The sequence below is a fragment of the Pyxicephalus adspersus genome, chromosome 8, assembly GCF_032062135.1.
Source record: "Pyxicephalus adspersus chromosome 8, UCB_Pads_2.0, whole genome shotgun sequence".
In the NCBI taxonomy this organism is placed as follows: Eukaryota; Metazoa; Chordata; class Amphibia; order Anura; family Pyxicephalidae; genus Pyxicephalus; species Pyxicephalus adspersus.
In genome coordinates this window covers 41,548,429-41,575,811 of record NC_092865.1, presented here as the reverse complement: position 1 = coordinate 41,575,811, position 27,383 = coordinate 41,548,429, and the positions used below count along the sequence as shown (strand labels likewise).

General features: G+C 37.7%; 2 protein-coding genes across 13 annotated transcripts in view; one reads left to right on the top strand and one right to left on the bottom strand.

Annotated features, from left to right (window-relative positions):
* The window catches only part of RBFOX2 (RNA binding fox-1 homolog 2), a 176,694-nt gene extending 165,843 nt beyond the window's left edge, over positions 1–10,851 (top strand). For all 12 annotated transcript variants that reach the window (XM_072420188.1, XM_072420196.1, XM_072420197.1 and 9 more), the window contains one exon: positions 7,109–10,851. In XM_072420188.1, the coding sequence (XP_072276289.1) occupies positions 7,109–7,153 (45 nt within the window). In that variant the 3' untranslated portion in view covers positions 7,154–10,851. The remainder of the gene's footprint in view (positions 1–7,108) is intronic.
* An 8,892-nt stretch (positions 10,852–19,743) lies between these two features.
* On the bottom strand, positions 19,744–24,295 carry FMC1 (formation of mitochondrial complex V assembly factor 1 homolog). The gene is made up of 2 exons (XM_072420183.1): positions 24,131–24,295; positions 19,744–20,045 (listed from the first exon to the last, which is right to left on the bottom strand). Exons 1-2 carry the CDS (start codon positions 24,260–24,262, stop codon positions 19,842–19,844), a joined length of 336 nt encoding a protein of 111 aa, XP_072276284.1. The 5' UTR covers positions 24,263–24,295; the 3' UTR covers positions 19,744–19,841.
* Positions 24,296–27,383: the final 3,088 nt, after the last annotated feature.

The window sequence follows — 27,383 nt, the reverse complement described above, 5'->3', positions numbered from 1 at the left end:
AGATTGCAATTTCTGTGCATGCCAATGTTTTTGGGAACAGCGACTGGGCATATATAAATACATATATGTACTCTAAAGTGCTGCCTAATGTCACAAGATCTTTTCTTGGCTTAGTGCAGCGTAGTCCAGCATACTGGGATGTAGTTATTCCAGTACTGTGCCAATTATCTGAAATAATGTATGTAGATAATATATACACATGGTTACCGTGTAAAGACACCTACACCATTTAGTAGTGTTGTGTTCACTTGAAATAATGTTTTAATGACGGTAAAAAGCCTGATTGCCAAACTGATTATAAGATTATAACCTGAGTGTCTTGAGTTAGAGTTTGGGTTTAGGCTGCTTTAGCAGTCTTTACGTTGTCCTAAAACCAATAACTGATGTGATATTCAGGGGATTTTGTGTAATCTATCCTACCAGTATTTTCTTGTTTACTGGCACAAGGTGAATGTGTGCAAGGATTTTTCATTTACTTTCTGAGAACAGATGAGCTTTTAATAACTTTAGAGGGATAATAGGGTGAAAGTTTAGGAATACCACTCGACTTTGGGAACAAATTTAAGCCACACCAATTTTGTGACTTTACATAGGGCTCACAACCTAATGAGAAACAGAAGGCAGGGTTGCTTTGATGGTATTGTTCAATCCATCAAATATAGATATATGCTTTCTATATTATTCAAATCTATGTAAAATAGTTTTCTGGTCTCCCTTTTGATTTTCATTATGATAATATAAGTTTATAATGCATCAGTAAAATACTGTGAGTGAATAATTATTGGTATACATTATTATAACTCATGCAATGGGTAAATTAAAAAAAAACTGTGGACTTTAGCCACTAGTAATTCAAAGTATGAATGTTATAATGGAGTGGATGAATGCAGTTGTTAGTATTTATATTCGGTAAATGTGGTTTAAGAAACAAACTGCAGTTTTTTTTTATTCATAATGCTCAGCTGGTAAAACGATCTCTTAAGGTTTTTCAGGTTTTATATATGAGCTACAAAATAAATATCAATCAAACATAATGTTTTCATGTTAACGTTTGCCATCTTATCAACTAAAGATACCACCTGCATATATGGCAAGCATGCAAGGTTTTTGTTGAGGCCTTCTGCTTTGTAGTTTTGAATCAAACGCAGATCTGGATGGAATGCTGACTGCCACTTCAAACAAGTTGCTAGTGGGGTATAGTAATCTTCAGCTCCACTGGTAGCATGTTAAGTTAGTTGAAGACTTCTAACAACTTGCTTAAATTGGCGTTCTGCAATCTAATTAAGATTGGTTTTCAAACTGAAGTTTTTTAAGTTGCAGTTCACACTGCCTGTAGCGGAGGGCCACATGAATAATTCCTTGCTAATTTTGCCCACTATTTTGAAAGTTCAACAGACTACAAAACACAGAAAACCATAATTGATCTTCTTATCAGCTGAGGAATGTGAACAAAAAATATATTTAGTGGAAATCCCGTCTAATATTTTTCTTATCCTTAGAAAGTGTGGTGTGTTGTTGTATGTTCATTGTGCTTCTTCTTGAATCCTAGGTTACTGCAGTAACTGGAGGATGGAGTGTATAACACACATGTATACTTTGTAATGCTTTATAACCTTTCTTTACCTTTACCCTTTGCTTATCTGCTCACTGTTTGCCCTTCTTCATTGCCCTACACACAAAGTGAGAAAACGCAGCATGGTTTCCTACCCCCTTCCTTTCACATTGTCAGCCTCTGCCAAGTTGACTGGCTGTTGTATATTGGTTAGATGAAACTTTGTCCTATGACTTTTCACCTATTGCATGGAAAGCGAACAGTTCTTGCTTTAAGATACCAGGTTAAAACAGTTATTTGTAGATTTTTTATAAATGTTCAATAGTTAGGTATTAGATTTTGAACGTGGGCCAAAAGTTCATATTTTCAAGTATTTCACCTGTTCTGTTTTTTACATGTTCCAAGGGAAGTGTCTGCACACATGGTGTTCAGCAGTTTTTACATTTCTCAAAGGACATGTTATCCTAATATATTCAATGAATATTAGCAGTTTGGGAAAAAAAAACTTAAGATAATGCTTATTGAATGTGAAAACACATTTTTGTGCCTTGCTATCAGTCCCGTGGATACTTGAGATCCTTTTGACATTTGTACAATCAAAAAGTGTGTAGTGAGCTCACATAATTGGGATAAACAATCTCCCTTAGATCTGCCAACAATGTAATGCAAGAGCCTTCCTGATTGGTGCAGTTTGGCTAGATTGTTTACTTGGGTGTTAAGATTGCATAGTTAAACTAAATCTAATGTTGATTTTATGGCAGAGTCTGATTTATATGGGAAACCTTGGACCCAGAAAAGTTGGAAGTGATCTCACTGGGTCAACGTAATAATCCTAAAATGTTGCAGGACCTGATCTTAATATATAGATGAGTAGACCACCAGATTCTGTTCAAATACATTAAAAAGTCATCTTTAAAATAGGAATACTGTTCAATGAGTTCAGTTGCCTGTTTTGAATAGCAGTTAGGACCAAGTTAAGCAGAATAAGTTGTATACCAAATGCACCTAAATAGATAAAACTTCAACCAGTGCACGCTGACAAAATCCAAAGCACTTGATAATTTGATTGCAGTATAGTTTGTTTGACATGGGAAGTTCATCCATTTGAGTGATATCTGACTAATAGAACTTGGAGAAAAGATGTTGGCCTGTGGCCTTTTAACGTTTTGGTTACCTGTTATAGGTCCTTTCTTGTTTAGGGGTTTTGCCCAGCTTTCACATGTTTATGCTGTTGCACCCTATCTGTCAAATTGCAAGAATATTTTGAGTGACAAAATCTACAGTTTGGTACATTCTAAAAAAGTGTGCAAAAGTGCGCAGTTGAACTTGCCAACGCAAAGGCCTGGACGTCCAAGGAATGGGTTAAGAAAAACACCGTCGCAATATCCATACAATTGAAGATCACCCTCCAGGAGGTAGCTATATCAATATCCGAGTCTACCATAAAGAGAAAACTCGATGAAAGCAAGTAGAGGATTCACTGCAAGGTGCAAACCACGTATAAGCCTCAAGAATAAAAAGACGGGATTGGATTTTGCTAAAAAAAATCTAAAAAAGCCAGCACAGTTGTTGAAACGGCATTCTTTGAAAGAAGAAACTAAGATAATCCTCCACCAGAATGATGGCACGAAAAAGTGTGGAGAAGGCTTGGAACAGCTCGTCCAAAGCATACCATGTCATCTGTAAAACGCAGTGGAGGCAGTGTGATGACTTAAGGCATACAAGGCTTCCAGTAGTACTAGGTCACTGCTGTTTATTGATGATGTAACAGAGGACAGAAGCAGCTGCATGAATTCTGAAATATACAGAGCTGTACTGTCCCAGCCAAATTCATTGGGAGTCTCTTTGCAATACTGATGGACAATGACCCAAAACATACAGTGACCCAAAGCAGGAATTAATTAAAGCAATAGGATGTTCTCCCATGGTCAGTTGTCACCTGATCTTAACCCAATCAAGGATGCATTTCAGTTGCTGAAGACCAAACTTCAGAAAGAGCCACAAACAGCAACTGAAAGCCACTGCAGTAAATGCCTGACGAAGCATTACAAAGGAGGAAACAGTGTCTGGTCATGTCCATGGGTTCAAGACTTCAGTCAGTCTTTGCCTGCAATGGATTTTCAACAAAGTATTTAAAATGAACATGTTATTTTCAACTATATTGTCTCCAATTACAGTTGTATTCAGAATAATAGCAGTGTGTTTTAAAAAAAAAAACTGAATAAAGCTCAAAATCCTTATAATAGCTTTTGTTTCCATACACACAAATGCATTGGAAACACTGCACATTCTATTCCAGATCAAAAACTGAAAAAAATGTATCAAATTTGTGATATTCGATGTGTGAAGAAGTGAAGAAGGAATATTGCGCTGTTCAAAAAAATTCCCTTGAATTACAAAATATTTAGTTGTAAAACAACTGCTTTGTGTTGTATGGAGTTGACTAATTTTTGGCACCTGTGGACAGGTATGCCAGCCCAGGAAGAACGACTACATTCCACAATTCTTCTGCATTTTTTACTTTTTCCTCAGAATCAGCATTTTTGATGTCACCCCACAAGTTTTCTATAGGATTAAGATCCAAGAATTGGGATGGCCACTCCATAACATCAATCCCTTTGCTTGTTTACTAGTGTGTTTGGGGTTGTTGTCTTGTTGAAAATTCAAGGGCATTTTCTTTTCGGCAAAAGGTGACTTGACCTGTTAAAGTATTTTGATGTATTAAAACTGATGCATAATGCCTGGTATGCGATAAATAGGCCCTATACCATAATAGAACCCTCCCCATATCATAGTGCTTGTACCTCCATGCTTCACTGTTTTCACAGTTTACTATGGCTTTAATTCAGTGTTTGTGGGTCGTTTGGCAAACTGCATGCGGCCCCTAGACCCAGAACAATCTTGCTTTCATCAGTACACAAAATTTTGCGCCATTTCTCCTAAGGCCAGTCAATGTGGTCTTTGGCAAACTGTAACCTCTTCTGCACATGTTTTTTTATCACTACTTTAGACCTTTCTTTGATATTCCTGGAGCGGGGTCTTGCCATTTTGGCTACTGTTCTATCCATCTGAATGGTAGTTTTCTATTTTCTTACACTTCTTTCAGGATTTGGTTGCTGAGCAGCCTATCCTTTTCTTCTACGTCTTCTATATTTGTATGTTTTCCCTTCTCCAGTCAACTTTTTCATTGAAGTACATGTTTCTTCTGAACAATGCACTATAACCAGCATGTACATTTGCTGACTTCCTTCCTTAAATGAGGGCCGTGATTGACACCTCTTTTATCACAGACTCAATGACCTCACTAATTGAACTCCAAACTGCTATTATTTTGAATGTTCAATTTATGATTCAGTTACACAGAATGAGCGACATGCATGTCGGGTCTGTTTGTTTTCTATTACTCTACTACACCTACTATAAATTGTCATATAGAAATATATATTCCTACACAAAACAGTCATTGATCAGGCTAGTAATGTTGGACTGCTGAGATTCTGAACACAACTGTACATTTGAGCCTCCAAAATGAGGTGATTGTGTACAAAATTTACCCCAGTTCCTAAAGTGTTTTTACAATATTTTTGTTCAACCAATAAATTAAAACCAAAAGTCTGCACTTCAACTGCAACTTCTGCATCTCAATTCTTTAATTTCAACTCCATTGTGGTGATGTACGGAACCAAAATTCTGAAAACTGTGTCAGTGTTGAAATATTAATGGAAGTAGTTTGCCTATTATTTTCTTTTAGGTTTTGAGCAAGTAAAATGTTTGACATCCCTTTGATGATAGGAAGTTTGGGGGGATAGTGTTAGTTGTTGGCCAAAACGGTTTAATAAATTATTACACACTACTGATTGTCATATCGCTTTCATAATTCTTTGCTTATTTGACAAATTCTCCATTGTCTCACCAAAAAGTCAGAAGAGAACACCCTGCCTTGTCGCATAATGATAATTTAACAACTATTTTTCCAGCACTTTGCTGTTTTAAACTGATGTGGAGTTGACAATTCGTATAAAGTGTTTAGTTACTTTGTAATAATTTAGTCTGACCTTTTGTTGGGTATTAGGGGGATGATCAGATGTGCAGGCACTTATTCTCTTCCCTGAAGATTTTGTGAAAGGAGCAGGAGTGTCCCCACATCTCTGGCTTATCCCAGGAGACAAAAAAAAATGCTGATCTTGTTTTTTGTTTTGGGATTGATTGACTCGAGTTGTTTAGTAAAGTCCTCTACTTCCTATGGACCTGAGGCATGGCCTTCTATGATTATCCACTTACAACGAGGAAAATATGCTGTTTTATGCAAATGTAGTGTCTGCACATACCTCATTTGTTTCAACATTTTAAAAGAACAGGTTAGGCCTACTTTACACCCAACTACTTCAAAAAGGCACCACTTTTAGATGTACTACTCTTGTCTAACCTTCATTATATATAAATGGAGTCCACTAGGGTACTTTGAGAAAGAATCTGTAACAGCCAGGGCTTGCTTGGTTCTCCATTAGTTTAACTAACAATACTCTAAATCAAACAATTAAAATTGAACCCTTCCCCCAACTGGTAATTTAGTTGTGTTATTGGAAATAGGATTACTTGCCTTACTTCCATTTTTTGAGACAGCCGACGGGTCTTCCCTCCACTCTAAAGCACCGTAATGTGGGCAGGCACTCCTACCCTATTCTGTACAATGCAAGGTCAGCATTGGCTGTCGGTTCACTTTGTATAAGTTTATATGATGAGTTGCACTTCATAAAAATGATTGGGTTTTTGGGACAAATTGTCACAGTTTTAACCAGTGAGAATGAGGAATACATAGTGAGGCAAGTGATCCTCTGTTTTAGATCATCCACCAAACAAAACGAAGATTATTTGTTTCATAGCTTGGGGCTCTAATTTAATTGTTTGACTTTTTGCCCAGCCTGGGGCTTTAAGGCTACAAGCTAACAAAGGAATTTCAGTCTGCTTTCCCTACAAACTGGTGCAGGTAGGAGTTTGGGGACCATTTTCTGCAGCTGTCCCTGGTTCTCCTTTACTATGTACAGCAGCCAAATAAGGGGGAAATGAACATGGTGTTAGTTTCCTTTTAAATCTCAACCTGGTTGTACGTGAACGTATGTGTACTGTGCCAGAAGATCCATGTTTGTGTCTACAGTGTTTGCGTTACTTGTGTCCTGTATGAGCATCTGATTTCTTCAGGTGCAGATGCAATGCACTTAATACTAGCAGTTATGTAAATTTATATTTTGTTTGTGCTGGTTTAAATGGCATGTTTAATGTGTTACCACATCTGTTAACCTTAAATATGTAGGTATGTGCTCATTTAGAACATTTGTAAAGTCCTGGCTACTTGACTGTAAGCTCTTAAGTCATTCTCATTACTGTCATCTCCTCGGCTGTGAAGTTTATCAGTAAATGGTGCTGCTTTCTTTTTTTAGGCTGGCATTCCTACTGATATGCATGCAATAGAAGCTGCAGTCACTTAAATTCATGTGTAAAATATGTTACTTCTAATGATGAGTGAAACTAAAATATATTTTTTTTTCTCTTTTCCAGGCGAGCTTATACAGAGGGGGTTACAGCCGATTTGCTCCGTACTGAAGTGACGTAAACAATTATTTCCTATAAAATCTGGACAAAACTGCCCGTCTCCCCATTTGCTGTTTCCCTTTCTCTCAACTATCAAAGTTCACGAGGCCCGGCTTTTGCAATACTTACAATGAAAATCTCCTCTAGGAATTTTCTGGCAGCGTAAGATGGATGAAAACAACTGAAATATATTGAAATCAAAAGACATTTTTTATACCTCAGCTTACTTTTGAAATCTGTATTTTTTATTTCTGCATTTAGTTTTTTTTTTTTTTTTTTTGTGTTCATTTTGTTCCAAAGATTGTTACTTTGATTTTTAAACTGTTAAAAAATGCGTGTATATAAGTGTGTGTGTGTATGTACGTGTGTATGTGTATATATGTCTGTGTGTGCATATATAAATATATTCATACACATACATATATATGTACATATATTTACATAATTATGTGCTGTGAGCTTTTTTTTATCATTATTTTCTATACTTTGAAGGACATTCTCTGAAAGTGGGATTATTCAAAATGTGGGGTGACATTCAGGAAATACAATAGTTAGATCTAATATTTTTTAATTAAACGTTTTTATCTAGAAGCCTCTGGCATAGTGAGGGATGATTGGAACAAGCTGTTGGTCCATTTTGGTAAATGTATTTACCAAATACCAAGACTGTAGTCAAAATAGAAGCAAAATGTAAAATAAGTACCCATTCTGTTAGGGGACATAAAAACTAGCTTGTCCTTTTAGTTCTGATAGTCCTAAAGCAGTTCGCTTGAGGCTCCCATTTACATGAGCTGTACTTGCATAGTTAGAAGAAAAAAAAAATCAAGCCAAGTGCAGACGAATGACGAAACAGTGTTCAGGCAGAGATGCCCACCGTTTACAGCTTTACTATTGCAAGAATGAACAGCTTTTGATTCAGCAGTGGTTAATGTCAACTGTTATCATTTGATAAGCATTTAGTAGAAGCTGAGATTGGGTGAGATGATGCTGGCCCCTGGTGACAGAATGAAATTGCACAGACAATTAACAGGGTTTCCACAGAAGGCACAGCATAAGAGATCAGAAAACCTTATCAAAGGTTAGTTTAACTATTATATGTTAATATTTGCTATAAATATATATTTAACCATGTTATAATCTTCTCTACATGGCACTAGGTCAGCTTAGGGTAAATGTGTGGAAATGGACTGTTACCCAGTAATATTTGGGGTTCCATGCCATTATCCAAGCTGTAGAATCCATGAGAGAGAATGGGGATAATTCTTTCTAAAGCTAGGAGGCAAGATTACTTGCAGGAGAAACCGAATATGAACATGAAATCAGGTTCTAATTACATACAAGTAAAGGAACGTGTCCTATACATATTATCATATATATGTGTGTGAGTGTGCGCGCGCGCGCGCGTGTGTGTGTGTGTGTGTACAATATAAAGCATGGTTCTTCATAGAACAAAAGAAAGGTGATCGCAGTTGTATGTTTCAGTACTTTCATCTAGTTACAATAATTTTGTTTCATCTCCAAGCCAAAATAATATATGCAGAATAAAACATTAAGCATGCTTGCCATTGCTGAAACTTGATCTAAATATGACTGCATCTGAGGCATGTTCTATTTCTGTATCCTTATTGTTCTGTTTTAGGATTATTATAAACAGTAACTAGAATTCTAGAACTGTATTATCACCATCTATACTTTGTATATTGTCATCCTCTTTTCGTGCTGGTCACTTTGTCCGTCCTAGAGAAAGGACTTGACCTCATTGGCAGCTAACAATGAAATAAGCTGCGTGATAAGGTATTGTATATTTAGTCAGTCATTAACCCGCATATACAAAATCATACTTTAGTGTGCATATTGGGCTATTTACTGTGTAAGTTGCTAAACTCCTTCAAAGCCAGAGGGAAAAGGCAACATGTATTCTGAGGAGCTGTAATAACTTCCACTAACTTCTAGTGCTGAAAAAAAAATTCTAATTCCTTGAAATTTAAGGGATTAATAGAGCAACTATGTCCCTGTGAAAGGGAAAAAGGAATTCTTCTGGGAGGGGCATCCCATTGTTCCTCTGGACAATATTGCAGCTATTCATTAATCAGTCAGGTAAAATTTGAAACTTTCCACAATAGTGGATCGTCATTGTCTTCCTATAAATACTATAAATTGTGATGTACATTATAATTTGCTACTTTGAGGTAATCATTACACCATTTTGCAGTGGAGCCAATGTCTTTCCATTGTGCACTGCATTTTATTGTATTAATCAGTGGAGTGTGCTGTATGCCTGCAGAATGTTCCATTGCACACTGTATTATAGATCTGTCATATTTCTAGTGTCCATGCATCCCAGTTTTCTTATGACAGTCCCATTTGCTGCCACTTGAAATCTTTTAATTGCGAAAACAAACTTGTCAACAAGTTGTACATTTAATAAAGCCAACATTTTGGAATAGGTTAGTACAATCTTTCTGTTTTCTTTGGATGTTGACAAGTAACGTCAACTAAAACGTTCTGCACCACGGTTTTCTTTAGGTGCTACATGGAAATTTCCAGTAGTGTTTTCTGCTTCTATGGATGACCATAAACAGCCCGATCTTGACAAGCTATATTTCAATTCAGGCATCATTTGCTGCAGTTGGGCTACTAATGACTAGCGTAGGGGGCGATAACAGGTGTTTGGAGGCACTTGTTGTCACATACAGAGATTTCCCAACTTTTGGAAAATCTCTGTATGAACAGGGCTATTTCTTCACTTGTATGTGAAGGAAAAAGAAGGCTTAACTACCGTGTGTGAACTGCTGTAATCATAGCAGGTCCATGCACTCCGCTGACTTGCTTAATTACCAGCGGATATCCTCCCACCTGCTGTTCTCAGGGAGATGTTTGCCCATTTATGAGCAGCCTAAGTTATGGGAGACCTATGCATAATATATTTCATATGATATAGTGAAATAGTGGGTAATTGTTTTTACTTCAGTTTCTTTTGTTTACACAGTGCATATTATTCTAGATAGAATTTGTGAGAAATTGAATCTGTTAGGATAACATTTGCACACCTGCTATTTAATATGAATGATATAGGGATATATTTATTACAGTAGAATCATGTAGTAGCACAGATGGACAGCAAATACAGACTCCTTTCATAGTACCCCTTTACTATTACATGCTATTTGTGTTAGCATACCTAAACCAAATTTCAGTATACCTGTACAAAGAAAATGGAGCACTTTTTTGCTGCCCCTTTTTACCAGTAGAGCATGGATACAATGAACTACACCCATATGAGCACAGATTTTCTCACAGAACTTATAATTTTTGCTTAAAACACTTTTATTTGAATAGGTACGTTTATAATATGCAATTTGTTTTAGCCATGTTTTTTATGTACAGTGCAGTTGGTTCCATGTTTGTATTAAAGCTCCAATGTAATCTAGTGTACCATACTGTAAATACATAGCTCCCCCAATGCAGTCACTTAATACACTTACATCAGTCCACCATGCCAAAGTCATTTGCAGTTTTCTTTTATACCCTTTGCTTAACATAAATTGTTATCCTGTCTTTGCTTTAATGTTATATTTACCTTCTAAAGTTTAGGTTCACATATTGATTAAAGGGAAACTGTCATTCAAATGTTTGTCATGTACCTTTCAATGTATAGCTGTTTCATGTAGTGCAACATTGCATTAAATTAAATAATTTTTTAAGCTTTATTGATCCTTACTTGTTTGGTGTATGGGCAATTTGTAAAAGGCTAAAGTTTAAAATGCAGCTTTAAACCATTTTTTGCTGATGTTAAATTTTTTACAGTGAACTTACCATTCACCTCCTTTCTTGTGAATGTTTTCAACAGAGAAATGTTGATGGCTGAATTGTTGGCAATATTGGCTACAAATATTATTGCCAATTTTTCTTGGTATAGAAAACACATTTCATAAATATAATTCAATGGCTGATAAAATTGTGATAAATACACAATAAACCATGCAGTTTTTTATGTGGAAAACAAAAGTATCTACTTTACTAAACAATATTGTTGATGTCCTATTCTATATATATAATATACATATATATTAAAATTTGAACTTCTGCCAGTGTTTCATGTGAGTTTTTAGTGCAGAGTGCAGTGCCCAGGCTGATTAGTCCTTACCGGACACTTACAGCACATAATGCCAAGCCTTCTCCAGCTGCAGGTGAAATTCAGTCCTCTCCCATGTGTTACAAAGAGAAATTGCAGTTTTTAATTTGCCTTCTGGCGGATCCAGCCAACAGGAAATGATATAGAAGAAATGTGTGCATCTTCTGTTTCAACCTTTTACAGCACTGGTCGCCAACCTTTTCAAACCTACGGACTACTAAATGCATGGACTGTGGACCGCGCATCATTTAGAGTGACTTCATAATGCCAGAACCCACCCACTACCCAGACTCAACCCGCACACCATTCTGAGCCTACAATCCGTACGGGAGACATGGTCTGCAGCTCTGGTCCATGCACCCACCCAGTGGGGTCCCTTTCCTGACCCTGCTAGGGGGGTGCATTTCCTGTCTTTAACATTCTTCACTACTACGTCGGGCCCTGTGGCATTTTCTCATGCAGATAATAGGCTTGTTAAATATTACATAGTGTATAACATTTTTGAAGCATTTTGATATTCCTACTGTTAAAGTACATGTACTGATTACTACCGTATATTTCAGCAATTTTGGAATACTTAAATGTATGTACTGTACAGCATAGTAACTGTACTGTAATCCATATCAAAATATAGAATGACATACAAATGAATGGCTTCACCAGAAAGCAAATTACATTTTTGGAACGGTCCAGATCTAAATCCAATTGAAAATCTTTGTGTTTACCTGAAGAGGGATATGCACAAGCAATGCCCTCGTAAACTGACAGATTTAGGTCTGAGGGAAACAATTGTTACTGCCCATCATTCTATAGAGTTAAAAGACCATTTCCAAACAATCTGAAGTTCATGTTACATTAAAGAAGAATATTAATTCGTTGCCATTATTCAAAACCGTTGCCTGTCTTCCCAGGTGTGTTTGTCCCAACAAAATCACTCCAAGGTCAAACTGGGCAATGCCTAAAGGAAATGCAACAAACCCAACAGATACAGCTTAGACTTTACAGGCCCAAGTTGGCACATTAAAATTATGGTAGTACAATAATAACAGGACTGATCAAGTATGGCTTGTTCAGAGGGGTTGCCAGAAGCAAGCTGCTTCTCTCTAAAAATAACATTGCAGCACAGCTTATATTTGCAAAATTGTAGCAGAATAAACCAAGAGACTTCAAGAATAATGTCCTTTGGACAAGCGGGACCAAAGTGGAGAGGTTTGGCCATAATACACAGTACTGCACTTGGCAAAAACTAGACGCTGCATATCAGCATTACCACCCCAAAATACAAATGTTAGGCATTGTAGTGGAGGGGTGATGTGTTGGGTTTGTTTTGCATTCACAGGACCTTGCTTGGCACCGTGAAATCATTAAGTGGACTGAAATCCTCTGTGTACCAAAGTATTCCAGAGTCAGTAGTGAGACCATCTGTGCAATAGCTGAAGCTTGGCCAAAATTGGTTTGTGCCACAGGACCAGGATTCCAAGAACACTAGCAAATCTACAATAAAATAACAAATAGAAAAGCATCACTGTTTTCCAATGGCGTATAAAACAAATGCCCACAAACTTTATTATTATTATTAAACAGGATTTATATAGCGCCAACATATTACGCAGCGCTGTACATTAAACTTTAATGGGCTGAAGCAGTGTTGCAAAGAGTGCACCAGTATTCCTCCTCAAGGATATGAGTGACTGATAAAGTCATAAGGAAAACAATTACTTTTCTGAACTCTCCATGTCCATATGATGGGTTAATCCCTTTCCACTCCCACTCAAGATCTACATAGATAAATTCAAGGCAGTCCATACACCTGGGACCCTATTTAATGTACAGTGCTGCCTAATATGTTGATGCTTTTCAAATCCTGTTTATTAATAATAATAATAATAATAATAATATTATATATAAATTATTCCCCTGCCAATTTGCTCTAGGTTCACTTACAATACACTGATTTATCACTACTGATTTAATACACTGAGCATTTATTACTGTGACAGCTGTGCACTTTTGAGATTGGCCACCAGATGGCAGAATGAGTCATTTTTAATAGGATCTGAAAAGATAGGCCTAGACCGGGGGCGTCAAACTCAAATACAGAGGACCAAAAAACAGACCAAGTCACAGGCCAAACTTGAAATTTATTGAAAACATTAAGGAAGTGTTTCCTTCTCATTAGATTTAAAACATTTTCATAAAAAAACAAAAGTTCAACATTCAATCTGGAAAAGGCCTATAATAAAGAAAGAGGCCTAAGAATTTTTTTTTTTAATTTTATTTAGGAAAAAATCTTATGCCTCTTTTTCTATTTGTAGCCCTGTAGAGTTAAATTTCAATAGGGTTACTGTGCCAAGGAACAAATTTAGATAAATCCAATGCATATTACTGCATTCTCATGTGTTCTTGTTTCTTCTTATTGAGATTATTTGTTTTACTTTGTCAAAGAATGCAATGTGAAACCAAACGAATTGCTGCATGCAATAGCCCTATATTAATTCCTGATTATTTCAACATTTTGTAATGAGCTTATCTGTCAGTATAAACTCCAAAGGCCATAGGCCAAGAGAGCTGTTCTATAGACACGATTGATGCCGCTACTAAAATTCCCAGCATTACTTGCTTCTATAGAACAGTCCAATGGGGGGCCACGCATAGATCACTGGTCTATAGACACAAGTGATGCCGGGAATTGTAGTAGCGACATCACTCGCTGCAATCCGTAGTAGCAGCGGGCCAGCTGCAATTCATATTAAGAATTCTTTTGGGGGCCAGAAAAAAAGGACATTTCGGGCCAGAGTTTGACATCCTGGGTCTAGACGGATACGACCATCTGTCTGCGCATTTCAGACAAATTGATAGTAAAAATTTGTAAATAGAGAACCTAGTGTCCTTTTTCCTCCTGCACTGGTGTGACCACCTACCTGGCTGATGTAAATCTTTGGCTGACCACTGGTAAAGTCCCCCTGTATGGTTGCTAAAGGTGACCTAGCAGGAGCGCCCTGCTGCTGGTCCCTCAGGACATGTTATTGTACCACAAATCTTTGCACATACTCCATCTGTGGCTCAGTGGTATGGTAATCTATTCATATGTTTAGATCATAATGTGAATCCTGGAATCCGTCCAATGGGTATGCTGTTGAGACACCTCATTGAAAGCTCTATATCTTTTTCTGTATACCATAGGATTCTTGTATGTGGAGCCACAGGGACAATATGTGAATAAATACTTTGTTCCTAAAGGAGCAGACATGTTGCAGGAACACTGTGTGCAGGTATACAACAGCATCTGTTCAGGTGTGTCTTGTAATGCAGACAGGAGTGCACTGAGTCAAGTTTTGTATTTGCCTAAACATTTGGTGGAGGATCTAAATGATATAAGTAGATCTGTTTAGGCTCTGTGTCATGGAGCCATCGTTCAATAAAATGTGTTTGTGTGCAATGCTATTAATGGCAATGTTGCTCTATGAATTACTAGAAACTAAAATTCACCTGGTGTAAAGAACCAAGCCATGTGGGAAACACCTTTACAGATGGACGTCTTGTAGTTCTGTGTGTGAAACAAAGCATGGTATGGCATGAGTGCAATTTTCTGCACTGAAATGGTCATCTTTGTTCTGTGCATTGGATAAATATTAGGTTCCAATACTGTGCAGGGGTGGGCAAAGCCAGGAAGCTATTTCACTAAGCAATGATAGCCTAAGGAGAGTCTGTCAGCTGGTATAGATAGTTATCAAAATGTACATTATTATTATTATTATTATTATTAAACAGGATTTATGAAGCACCAACATATTACGCAGCGCTGTACATTAAATAGGGATTGCAAATGACAGACTAATACAGACAGTGATATAGGAGGAGAGAACGCTACCCCGAAGAGCTTACAATCTAGTAGGTGGGGGAATTTCACACAGTGGGAGCCAGGATGCAAAGTTATCCACAAATTGTGATACTGGGCCAGGGGGGCGGTAGACAACAGCAACAATGAGGATATCAAAATACAGTCAAACTGTGGCTGGCAACAAAGCCAAAAAATAGCCAACAGACCCAACAAGAACACTCTCTACGGCTGGCATCATATGAGGCAAAGCATCCATCTGGTAAAATATGGGAGAATGTGTAAACATACGACCAGTTGATAGCCCTACAAACCTGGAAAAAGAAGCCGGATAGTGAAAGGCACAGAAAGCACCCACAGCACTGGGAAGTAAGATAAACCGAAAACAGGGGAACCCAAGCTTTTGGACTACAAGCCAGAATGTTTGTCTGCCAAATCCACCTTACAAAAATGAAAAAAAAAAAAAAATCAGAGGCACCTTTCCTTGTTCACCTGGAAAAAAAGAAAGGGAAAACTGCAGCTGAGACATAAACTAAGTGCCCAAACCACCGAGAATTCTCCTTCTGATCAACTAAAGTTAGACACAGGGATAGCCTGATTAAGGTAAATGACAGAGACCGCCTTAGGAAGGAAGGCCCCCAACCCCACACCATCATACAATGCATTGAATGCTGTTAGAAAATGAGCCATAAAATCCAAACAGTGTACCCACTAGGTACCATGGGATTTGCTTCTGTGTAATTCTTAACAGATATGTATATCAGGAACCGTTTATGTATACGTCATTTCCTCTAGTTATACTATGTCCAGGTTGGAGAATTCTCATTTTCCTAGATGCAGTGGAAACATTTTTACTGATCCCAGATATAAGCCGCTCTCAGCAACTCTTACCAGGAACTGATCTATAAATTGCTCACGCGGTGGTACAGAGTGCCGACTGTGTTACCCAAAATGTATCCGGGAGTAGATGATAGATGCTGGCGTTGTGAAGCGGCTGCTGGCAGCCTGTTTCATATATTCTGGGAGTGCTCTAAGTTGCAATCTTTCTGGTCAGGGGTGGCAGCGGGTATTGAAGAATTGACAGAGGTAGATATACGTAACAGCCCGGAGCTAGCCCTTTTACATTTGAATGATTGGTCTAAAAAGAAATACCATGCTTCTTTACTCAAACATCTTTTAAATGCTGCTAAGGCCTGTATTCCAGCCCTGTGGAAACAATCCTCTCCTCCCACCTTGTTACAATGGTTTAGAAGAGTAAATGACATAATGGCAATGGAAGACCTTATTACCAGCCGGGACGGTAGAACGGATAAATTCCGAAATACTTGGTTCTATTGGATACAGTATACCACTACTCAAGCGTACCTTTCAGTATACAGTGCGGCTGATAATGCTGACGATCTGTTTTGAATGCAGAGGATATCATTGAATTATTGCTATGTGTTCCCTACTGTGTTAAGTCTGGCCTTTATTCAATCTGGCCTGCAATGCCGTGCCCCTCTCCCTTTATTTTGCTTTCTATTTCTCCATTTCTTTCTTTGGTTATTTTTGTAAATACTTTGAAAACTGCCTGTGCTCAGTCATTCTGCTTGTTTGTTCATGATATGTTTGTGATGCAGAAGATGGTAATACAGTTGGTGATTTGTATGTTTTGATGTTTTATGCCAGTATCTATGACTGTTCACTGAATAAAAAATAAAATCATAAAAAAAGGTATGGTACCCTTGTATCTGGGTTGTGGGGCTGGATACTTAATGCCTCACGGTAACAACTCCAGTACACAGATAAAAACAAAAACAACTCCAGTACACAGATAAAAACAAACATTAAATACTGCATGTAAGAAGAACATTTAGGTAGCATCCTTCAAGTATAGCTTTTGTTTACTTAATGGGGAAAACCTGAGATAAACTGTAACAGATTAACACAGAACAGAAGGTAAAGGAAAGACAAAACATGAAAAAGAAGGTAAACTAAGCAAATGAAACAGAGATCCAGGAACTAATCAAGAAAAAAAATCTAAGCTCCATTACTCAAACACACAAACTTAAGGAAGTGCAGGACGTGGCACACACAGCCTCGGACTACTCAAGCTGGGCCCAGGTGGCATCTATATTTAGGGGACATGGATCCTCCATACCTGTATTTTTGTTAATCATGGAATTTTGATCAAAATGTAGGGAGGAATTGTGATGTAGCAGGAACAAAGCAGGGTCACTTGGGACAGTAAGGTCTGGAACTCATTGCATGACAACTCTAACCGTGGTCCAGAAAGATCTCAAAGAAAGCAATCCCAAAATATATGTAATGTGCTGACTATTGCTTCACATCTCCAACAATGAAGAACAGATACAACTTCTCTGGTGTGAGGTACCATTCTGACACCAATTTATAACGGGACTCCTGAAACTACTGCTGAGCGAGGCATTTTTGGTCCACAACAGTATCTTCACACACTGAGGATGAAAAAGGGGGCCCCAACTTAGATTTCCACACCTGAAAAAAAAATGGAATGTCTGTAGGTAGCGACTGAAGAAGGAAAATTATGTAAGAAAGGGTTTGTCTAAGTCTGCCATTCTCTACCTATACTCTTTTGAAAGGAGAAAGGGGTCTAATATAAACACAACTTGGAGGAAGCGAATATAGAAAATGAGAGAGCTGCAGTGCCTTCAATGCATCCAAGTTGTAGGAAGGAGTCAGAGGGCCTTCCTTCTCCACCCAACCCTGAGCATTTACAAACTGACAAGCTCCACAGACAATGATAGATAATAAATGCAAGAAACTAGATTCATCCATTCCCGGGCTAAAAGCTGGGTTGCCCATAATGGGGTACAAAGAAGAAAAAGATAGCGACAAACCCAAACTGGCATGATACCAATAGACTAGTGTAAGGCCAATGTGGTAACTTTTATTAAAAATAGAGCGAAGTCATTACCAAGTAACTACAGACCGGTAAGTTTAACTTCTATAGTTGGAAAGACAAGAGCGTTTGACATGTTTTTGAGTCTTGTGTATCTTTATCAAACAAATGTAGTCACTTTTTTGAGGAAGTTAACAGTTATATATATATATATATATATATTATACTTGTGTGGATTTAGCGTACTTAGTGAACTTTTGCAAATGCATTTAACACACAGTTAAGATGCAAGTTAGCGTCTATAGGTTTAGAAAATTTAGAGAACTGGCCTAAAGACTGCATCCAGAGAGTAATGATTCATATTCCTAATAGTCTAAGGTTATTAGTGGTGCACCCCAGGGTTCAGTGTTGGGACCTTTACTGTGTAAAATCTTAATAAATGATATAGGGTTTGGGATTAAAAGTACCATTTCTGTGTTTGCAGATTACACCAAACTATGTAATAGAATAAAGTACATACAGGTTGTCTATAATCTACAAGCAGACCTGGATGTACTGTTTGATTGGGCAGCCAAGTGACAAATTATATTTATTATATAGAAATGTTAAGTTATGCACTTGGGGCCTAACAACATGCATGCTTCATACTGACAATGGGAAATAGATTTGGGGGGAGTCAGAAATAGAAAAGGATCATAAACTTATTAAATAGCATGCAATGCCAAGCTGCAATTTCTAAAGCTAACAAAGTAGAAAAAGAGGTATAGACTGCAGTGAATGAGGCATGATCCTGCCCAAAGTATTGGTTAGACTTCAGCTGGGCATCTAAACTAATAAAAGCAATGGAGGAGCTCAGCTATGAGGAGAGATTAGCTGAACTGAATCTATTCCCCCTTGACAAGAGACGTTTAAGAGGGGATATGATCACCTCACTTCTAACTCTCTTCCCAATTATTCACTTTTAGACTATTACAAAGGACAAGGAGGCACTCTTTGCGTCTGGAGGAAAAGAATTTTAATCCCTGGATAAGGGATAATGTACTAAAGTGTGCATGAAAGTCAACTGGGTAGCTAACATCTTGGTAAAAAGCTTTAAGTCTTGGTTAAGCATATAGGATAAAGCAATAAGATATAAGGCAGTAACTGGAACATGATGATGATGATTATTAGAAAGAAGAAGTACTGCATAAGCTGCCAAAGATTGGAAAATACCTTATGCATAATAAGGCTGCTAGTTTACACATTCGTCTAGTCAAAATAATAGTTACAATTAAAGTCTAAACTCATCAAATACATTTTTGTCAGACTTAAACAGGCGCTATATATGATTCAAAATGTACAATTATCAAAAAATCAAAAGATAGGGCTGGAGCCCATCTTTAATTATAGCTGAAGGTGTTATTTACGGGTAATTCAACCTGCCCAGGAAACATTTTTGTTTATATGATATTAGGGCATTGAGACTCACTGCTTTTCAGCAAGGTAGCTCTTTTTCTTATCATACACAGTATATGCTGGTTCTGAGATATATCCACATACTGAAGTAGAGTAACGGCAACCACAGAGCTATTTTTAATTTTGTGCATCTCTTTCCTTCTGAACTTTTGACATCCCATTGTGTCTGGTATTCCATAAAAAATTGACTTATTTTGGACATAAAAATGTGTAACCGTTAGCGGTTTTTTTTTTTTTTGTGAAAATGGGACATATACAACTCTATTGAAACCAAATATTTCCTATTAAAAAATAGAAAGCATAGCAACTGTCCATACTTTTTCTACATACATTTTAATATATTAAGTACAAAAAACAAAAAAGGTTTAGTATTGTATTGTTTGCTATAACATTACAATACTTGTAAGCTTGGTTAGGTTTCCCAGCCCTTTCCCCCGGGTTGCTGTGGTAGCTTGAGGCCTACAAGACCAGCCACTTCTTCAGGGGAACGTTCTCCTTTAGCATGGAATTCCTCATGTAAGGAAAGGTGATTCCTGACATTTTGGAGAAGGCATGAATAAGTGGAAGCTTGAAACTGAAGTTCTTGCTGAGCCAAGCAAAGCTTTTCACTTGTTACCTGTGAAAATAAAATGAACCTTTAGGTATTGCCAATCATGGTTTTACAGATCTGATTGTTCTAGCAACTTCAAACACATGCAATCAGCTTTGGAAAAAAAAAAAAAAAAAAAAAAAAAAAAAGATTACAGTAATATATAATATATAATAAACCATATTATAAAATTATATGAAACCATTGTAAAATGGAAAACGTACAGCTAGCCCTCAATGTAAGGTATCTGGTAACATAAATGCTTATGTTTTCATTTCACTAAATTTAAGGGGCCAGATAAAAAAAAAAAATGATTCATGACATGATAACATTATAATAACAAAGTTTTCGAATAAGTGATATCTTGTGCATTGATACCTGCAATATAATTTGATAGTCAAGCCCAAAACATGGCACACGCATTAAAAGGATCCAGGGTAAAATAATTTTCTAACCATAGTTCGCTGCTCAGATTTATTAGACGACATAGGGTGGAGTAAGTAGAAATTGTATGTATATAAAAATAGATAACGTTATACCAGAGTGGTAAAGACATGGGTGACTACGGTACAGTAAAAAAAGCAAAGCCTATAGTTATAACAATGTTCATATTCCAAGAAACACAAAGAATCTAGAAATGGATCTATTTGTTCAGGTAAGTACAGTAAACATTAGGTAATGATTGGAAACGTACTTTAAAATATTGCTCAATAACACTGGGGTCCTTTATTAGGAAGGAAGCTTTAAAATAGACCAATGATCTGTTTGGTATGAAATAGTTAAAGAGAGAGGGAGGGAGAGTGCAAGTATAAAAAAGGGGGAAAAAAACTGTTCCATGAAAAATGCGCTAATTGGTATGCTTTAGGGATTGGATAGGTAAGGATTGCTGTTAACGTTTGGTGAAACATTGGCGTTTCCTGAATTTTAGTTTGGGTAATTAAATTGTTCCTTAAATTGTAATTTAATTGTGGCACCAGGTTTGAAAGGAGGCTAAATTTATGTTTGATGCAGTCATTTTCTACAATTATGGAAAAAAGTATTTCTCCTTTCACTTCTAAGATTTTGTGTATTAGGACATAAAACTGTCATTTTACATTTTTACATCATTATTTATTATGGTTTTATCGTTTGTAAAGAAAGTTCAGCAGCAAAGTGCTGTAATAGAACAAATCAAACGTGTTAGAGTGGATTCTAACAGAGAAGTCAGTGAGAACTCATTGAGATAATACACAATTGGATGACGATAAAAAGCAGGAAGAATGTTGGGTTCTGCTTTCAGGATGAAGATACTAATACAAAGAAGTTTACAGGGCAACAAAGCTTAATAATGCTTTATAAAAATGTCAACCCCTTACTTTTAAGAATAGACAGTAATAAACAGAAAGTTTCGACAGACAGACAAGTCTCACTCTTTGCACATTCAAACTACAAAATAGTAACTTGTGCTGGCACCCAAAAAGCCTTCCCACAAGAATATTTCTGTTCACAACCTTGGCTCAATGTGTAATGTAAGCAGTCACAACACAGTGTGCGGGAGATCCCAGGCTGGGATGATCGTAACAGATTGGAGGAATTGACTGATACATTACCTCAGGAGGAACTGATGATAGCATCTCATGTCATCAAGCTGGGAAAATCTCTTCACCCAGTGAAGTAGAGGTAAGGGGTTGTGAGACCGAGGTTAGTGACACTCAGCAGCATACAATCCTTCTGGGAGCCACATGTGGTCTGCAGCCTGGACATCGGAGATCTAAGTAACTGAGGCTTTCAACCATTTGGCTGCTTTCACAATATGGCTGTGGTCACTCCCGAAAAGCAGCTCTGGAACACGGTCATACAGTGACCTTCTGTTACAAGTCACCCATTGTCACTAATAGCCTTCAGGAAAATGACAAGGCCAATAGTTCCTTAGGCCACCTCTTACATGATGAGTGTAATCTCTAGGATGAATGATCCTCTTTAGAAATGTGGTGGGGAGGAGGACCACCTGTGATAGGATCTCTGTAATATCAAGAAAGAATGGTCACATCTAGAGGAGTGATGGAATTGTGGAATGCCAGATCATGGTCATCTCTGCCAAGGCTATGGACAATGGTAGAAGAATAAGGGTTGTGCAGTCTAAGAGGTCTCTTCATAGGGTAGTAAATCTGACATTCACCGAAAACTCCTATGGCAGTAACCGCATCTCCACCAGGGAACTTTTCAGTGAATGTCAGATTCACTGCTTTATAATATATCTCTAAATGTGCAATCTTGGTATCAAGTACATCCAATTCCAGTGGCCCCTTAACTAACAGGTGAATGAGAATGTTTGTCAGATTCACTGCTTTATAATATATCTCTAAATGTGCAATCTTGGCATCAAGTACACCCAATTCCAGTGGCCCCTTAACTAACAGGTGAATGAGAATGTTTGTCAGATTCACTGCTTTATAATATATCTCTAAATGTGCAATCTTGGCATCAAGTACACCCAATTCCAGTGGCCCCTTAACTAACAGGTGAATGAGAATGTTTACCACACAGTGAGATATCTATAACAAGCACCTAAATGAGCCGGAGGCACAGCACTATGGCAAAAAGATGACCACATTTACCTATTCACTGGTGAGAAGAAAAAGCACACCCTGAGGTTTAGGTAAGTAAAACAAGCAGTACCCACCTACCTGGACATCAAGTCACCCCAAATTTTCAGCTTTAAATGACACCAAGTTATACCCTGTGATTTGCACCTGAGCCTAAAAACGGGCTATGCCAAGGAGAACGCACCGGAAATAATGTCACAGAATGGCTACAGAACAACAGCTTGGAGAACACAAGGAACAGAACAAGCCCCCAGACTAAGAAACCACATAGGTGGCTAAAAAGTATGTAACTGTGTATGATACCAGAAGTGCAGCGTGAGCAAATATAAAGAAAAATAGGTACAGAACAAGAATACTGTATAACAAGAAGATACCGCTGGTAAGGGTACAGACATTACTTAAGGCGGAACTAAACACAAAATAAAAAACACACGCCTTTAATGCTGCAGATCTGTCTATTCGTTGAGAGATTTCTTCATTTGCATCCCGCGTCGGCCCAGTATCTGTCTTTGGTCCGGCACCGACATCTTCCTCTCTCCTTCCTGTGTCACATGATCTGGCACTGTGCAGGCAAGGGATCATGTGATATAGATGGGGAAAAAAGACTGTCAATCTCACTGCGCATGCGTGGAAAGAAGCTGACAAGAGCCTCCTGGGATGTGTGACGTAAGTATCCCGGGAGGCTTTGTGCTCCCATTCTGTCTTGATCAGTGGCGGCAATCAGGACAGAAAAAGAAGGTGCTGTACACTTTTTTTTTATTTATTTTTTTTAAAAGGGTGTTGCACTTAAAAAAAAATAAAGGGTTGTCTACCATTTTATGTAAAGTAAAAACTTTGAGTTTAGTTGCGCTGTAAAGCATAACTTAGAATGAAAAAAAAAAACTCACTTTTACTTCTGCAGATCCCTGAATCCCTCTGAAGCTTTCCCTGATTGGGTCCTGCGCCGTCCTCAAATTCTTCTCCATCCCGGTATGGAGTGCCAGACGCTGCCATCTTCTTCCTTTTTCTGGCTAAATTCTAAATTCTGGCGTGCTGATTTCACTGCACATGCATGAGATCGGCATTTTTTTCCCCACTGCAGGAAAAAGCTCTTTCTATGCATGCCTGAGAAGAAGCATGCGCAGAAGGAACAGCCAGACGTCTCTACCTGTCTACCCTTTTATGTTTTATAATGGCAACCACCCAAAAGATTCCCAAGACTTCAGACCTTAAAGGTGTATTTAGCTACAGAAGGTCCAGGACTATGTCATGGGGCAAGTTGAACTCGTATATACGCAGCCAATAGGGGGCGCTTACACCATTGGTGGAGGTAAAATAAAAGGCTTACTTACATATCACCAGTCCTGTCAGGATATATTTCATGGAGGCAGCAATAAATAAAGGAACATCACAATGCATACCTTATCACTCCTAGGGCTGACATACCCCCAGCCTACATGCTACAATATAGATTTCACCATATATTACAACCATATAATACACATGTGAGCACTAATAGCACACAGGCCGTTTAATAATCACCATTACCTGGTACTTTCTGAATTGCTCTCGAATATAATTGCAGGCAGCGGTGTTTTTATAGCGCTCAGGGCCATGCAGATGGCGTAGTTCCTGCAGAAGCCTGCGATATACGTGCAGAGGACTTCCAAGAGCAGCCATGTTTGACCTCTATACAGCTAGCAAGCAAAACACAGGCCAGGCATGAGTAATCGATAATTGAATGTCCAGATCATATCACAATGCAACGTGAGCGCCATCTATTGGACATATTCGGTAATTCTATTACTGCTCCAGTTTTTTTTTTTCAAGAATTAGATTTTTTTACGTGTGAGCTTTACTAAGCAGTCCCATCTGATGTCAATTCAAAGTTGTCCGATGGATATAGTACTAAACTTAACTTTCACCTCAATTTTTTTGTAAGAGTAACTATGCTGCATGACTAAACAGCCGGCAGATTTTGTGTGAATTATTATTAGTAGTAATATTAAAAAACAGGATTTATATAGCACCAACATATTATGCAGCGCTGTACAATAAATAGGAAATAAACTCTAAGTGACCTATTCTAAAACATATGTCGGGGCAAAAAAAAAACAAATGAAAAAAAAAAAACATGTATACAGTGCAACATTACCTGCTTGTGGTGCTCAGGTGACTAATTGAAGGCATCACTTTTTTGTGTAGTGTTAGTGAAGTCGTGGTAAATGTACTTTTCTCTCTCCCACTCTCCTACACATTGGGAAACACACAGCTTCTCACATAAAACAATTACACTATCTTACCTTGTTGTTTTCAAGGTAAGAAAGGCGTCAAGCCTTATTGTTCATTCAATTGTTTTTTCAACATTTTTTTAATGTATTAACAATAATTTCTAGATGGTAAATAAAACTGTCACCGATTGGTCCATTTAAACCCAAATGTCCCCAAATAACACTGACCAGAGAGTTGGCTTTATTTTTGACGTGATAACTTACCAAGAACAATACTTTGCTGCTAGCTAGGACAGCTGGTACATCTCACACTCGGGTGCAAGTTCTGGTACCATTTACCACAAAATATTATTTCTTGTTGCAACATATTTTACAATTATAGGATCCTCAGTCTCAGATTGATGAATGATTGATCAGGAATGAGCACTGTTCACCCTTAACATTTGCCTGGAGTCAAGCTTAAATGTAGAGGCAAAATATATGCACTTGAGTTTTCTGTTGATAATGTTTTAGTTGAATGTCTAATTATATATTTTTGTATAATTGCACTATTATTTGCAGATTGAACTTTTTGTATGGTAATTAATATTTTATCTTGTGTGTATTACTGTTCACCAATATGTGCCAAATTGTATGTTATGGTAAATGCACTGTTAATTGTCATGAAGTTTTTATATGACAATGTTTATTCTACTCCATGTGTATTACTGTTTACCACTGTTAAACCTCAATAAAAATATTTTGAATAAAAAGGAGAGGGAATATGATTGTATACAGTAGAAATAGGGCACTACGATTAAGATTCTTTTTAAGCCAATAAATGACATGTCTACATTTGTTATAGCAAAAAGTTGTAAGAAAATTTGTATGAAACAAATCTGATTAGGTGCATGGGCGAGGCTGTGTGTACTGAATCAGCTCCATGCCTCCCAAGAGTAATTTGAAAACAAATTCACCCTCCTCTTCTGCAGGACTGCTATTTCATCTGCTTGGTATCATTGTCTTGGCCTCTTGGACATAGCCCACCTTTAACAGAAGTGTGAAAGTTTCCACTACAAGCTTTAGGATATGGAGAACCAGGCACACTGCTCCAACCTATATAGCTCAGCCACCTAAATGTATTTGCCATCTACTATTACACCTTTTTTTAGAAGCCCTCTTCAGCTCTACTTATCGGCCATCTTGAACTGAAATGGGTCCACAGGTCCCTGACTTAAAGACAGACAGAGGGCCTCCAGAGGGAAATGACACTATACATCCAAACACTGCAACAATACCTTATACCGTACAGGTGGGGTTTCCATTCAAATTGCCCATTTACCTGGCAGGGACTCTGTGCCCAAAGCACTAACTACGTAACTAAGAAGATTACTGCAAGTTAGTTACTGGCCCCTTTATGATTTTCACCGGTGAGAACACATTCTATCACTGATATTGCCATTGACAGGAGTTAAACGTATGTGTAGTGAACAGAAACATATGAGGTAGGCTGGAAACATGTTTTATATCATGAAAAATAACTCTCTCTTACCTAACTGCCCTAATGACTTGCCCCAAATGACGAAGCGAGAAACGATCCTAGGCCTCAAAGGGACTACCTGGAAACTTTACAACCCCCCATCTTCAATTTGGTTTTAAAGGGTTAATAGCCATTAACTATAAAAATGTGTAAACACGTTAGTTCTCCACCTAAAAAAAACCTTTAATATCTTACTGCACAATGACTGCCCCAGTCATACCCTTACAGGATTGGCATGATTCCCAAGCTTAAAACCGATAATGTATCCTGATCTGATTTCTGTCCCATTTCTCTTATTATTCTGGATGTTAAGCTGCAAGCTGAAATAATTTCCCAGTGCTTGAATACAGGTAAACATTCCCTAATTGGTAGGGAACAAGCAGGCTATATACCAAACCAACAAGATGGGAATAACCTAAGACGGTTGTGGTAACTCGTCCATCTGTCTTGTCTTATGGAACAGCCATCCTTTTTATCTATATATATATATATATATATATATATATATATATATATAAAATTGTATGTGTGTATGTATGTATGTATGTTCCAACATCACTCGTGCACCACTCATCTTTGTACAGTGCTGTGCTATATGTCAGAGCTATATTTGGATGTATGTATGTATGTTTGTGATCACTAGGAAACGCATGGAGACATTTCCACCAAACTTGCCATACATATATAACTGAGACTCATGTGAGTGCACCAGTCATCTTTGTACAATGCTGTGCTGTGTCAGAGCTATATTTGGATGTGTGTTTGTGATCACTAGGAAAGGCATGGAGACATTTCAACCAAACTTGCTAGACATATGACACTGCTGATCTTTGTACAGTGCTGTGGTATATGTCAGATGCATATAAATGTATAATAATAGTGTGTGACTGTGGGGGGACATTAGAGAGTCAGCTCCTCTGTACAGATACTGATGGGTCCAGCTCAGTGTTTCATTGTATAGCATTATGGTATATGTCAGAGCTATATAAATCTATTTATATAAAATTGTATATATGTATGTATGTATGTATGTATGTATGTTCCACCATCA

Bases quoted from the DNA above. Each gene is read 5' to 3' on its own strand.
- FMC1 (XM_072420183.1), bottom strand. From the start codon at position 24,262: ATGGCTGCTCTTGGAAGTCCTCTGCACGTATATCGCAGGCTTCTGCAG. The intron at 20,046-24,130 runs GTAATGGTGATT...TTATTTTCACAG, and splicing joins AGCAATTCAGAAAGTACCAG to GTAACAAGTGAAAAGCTTTG.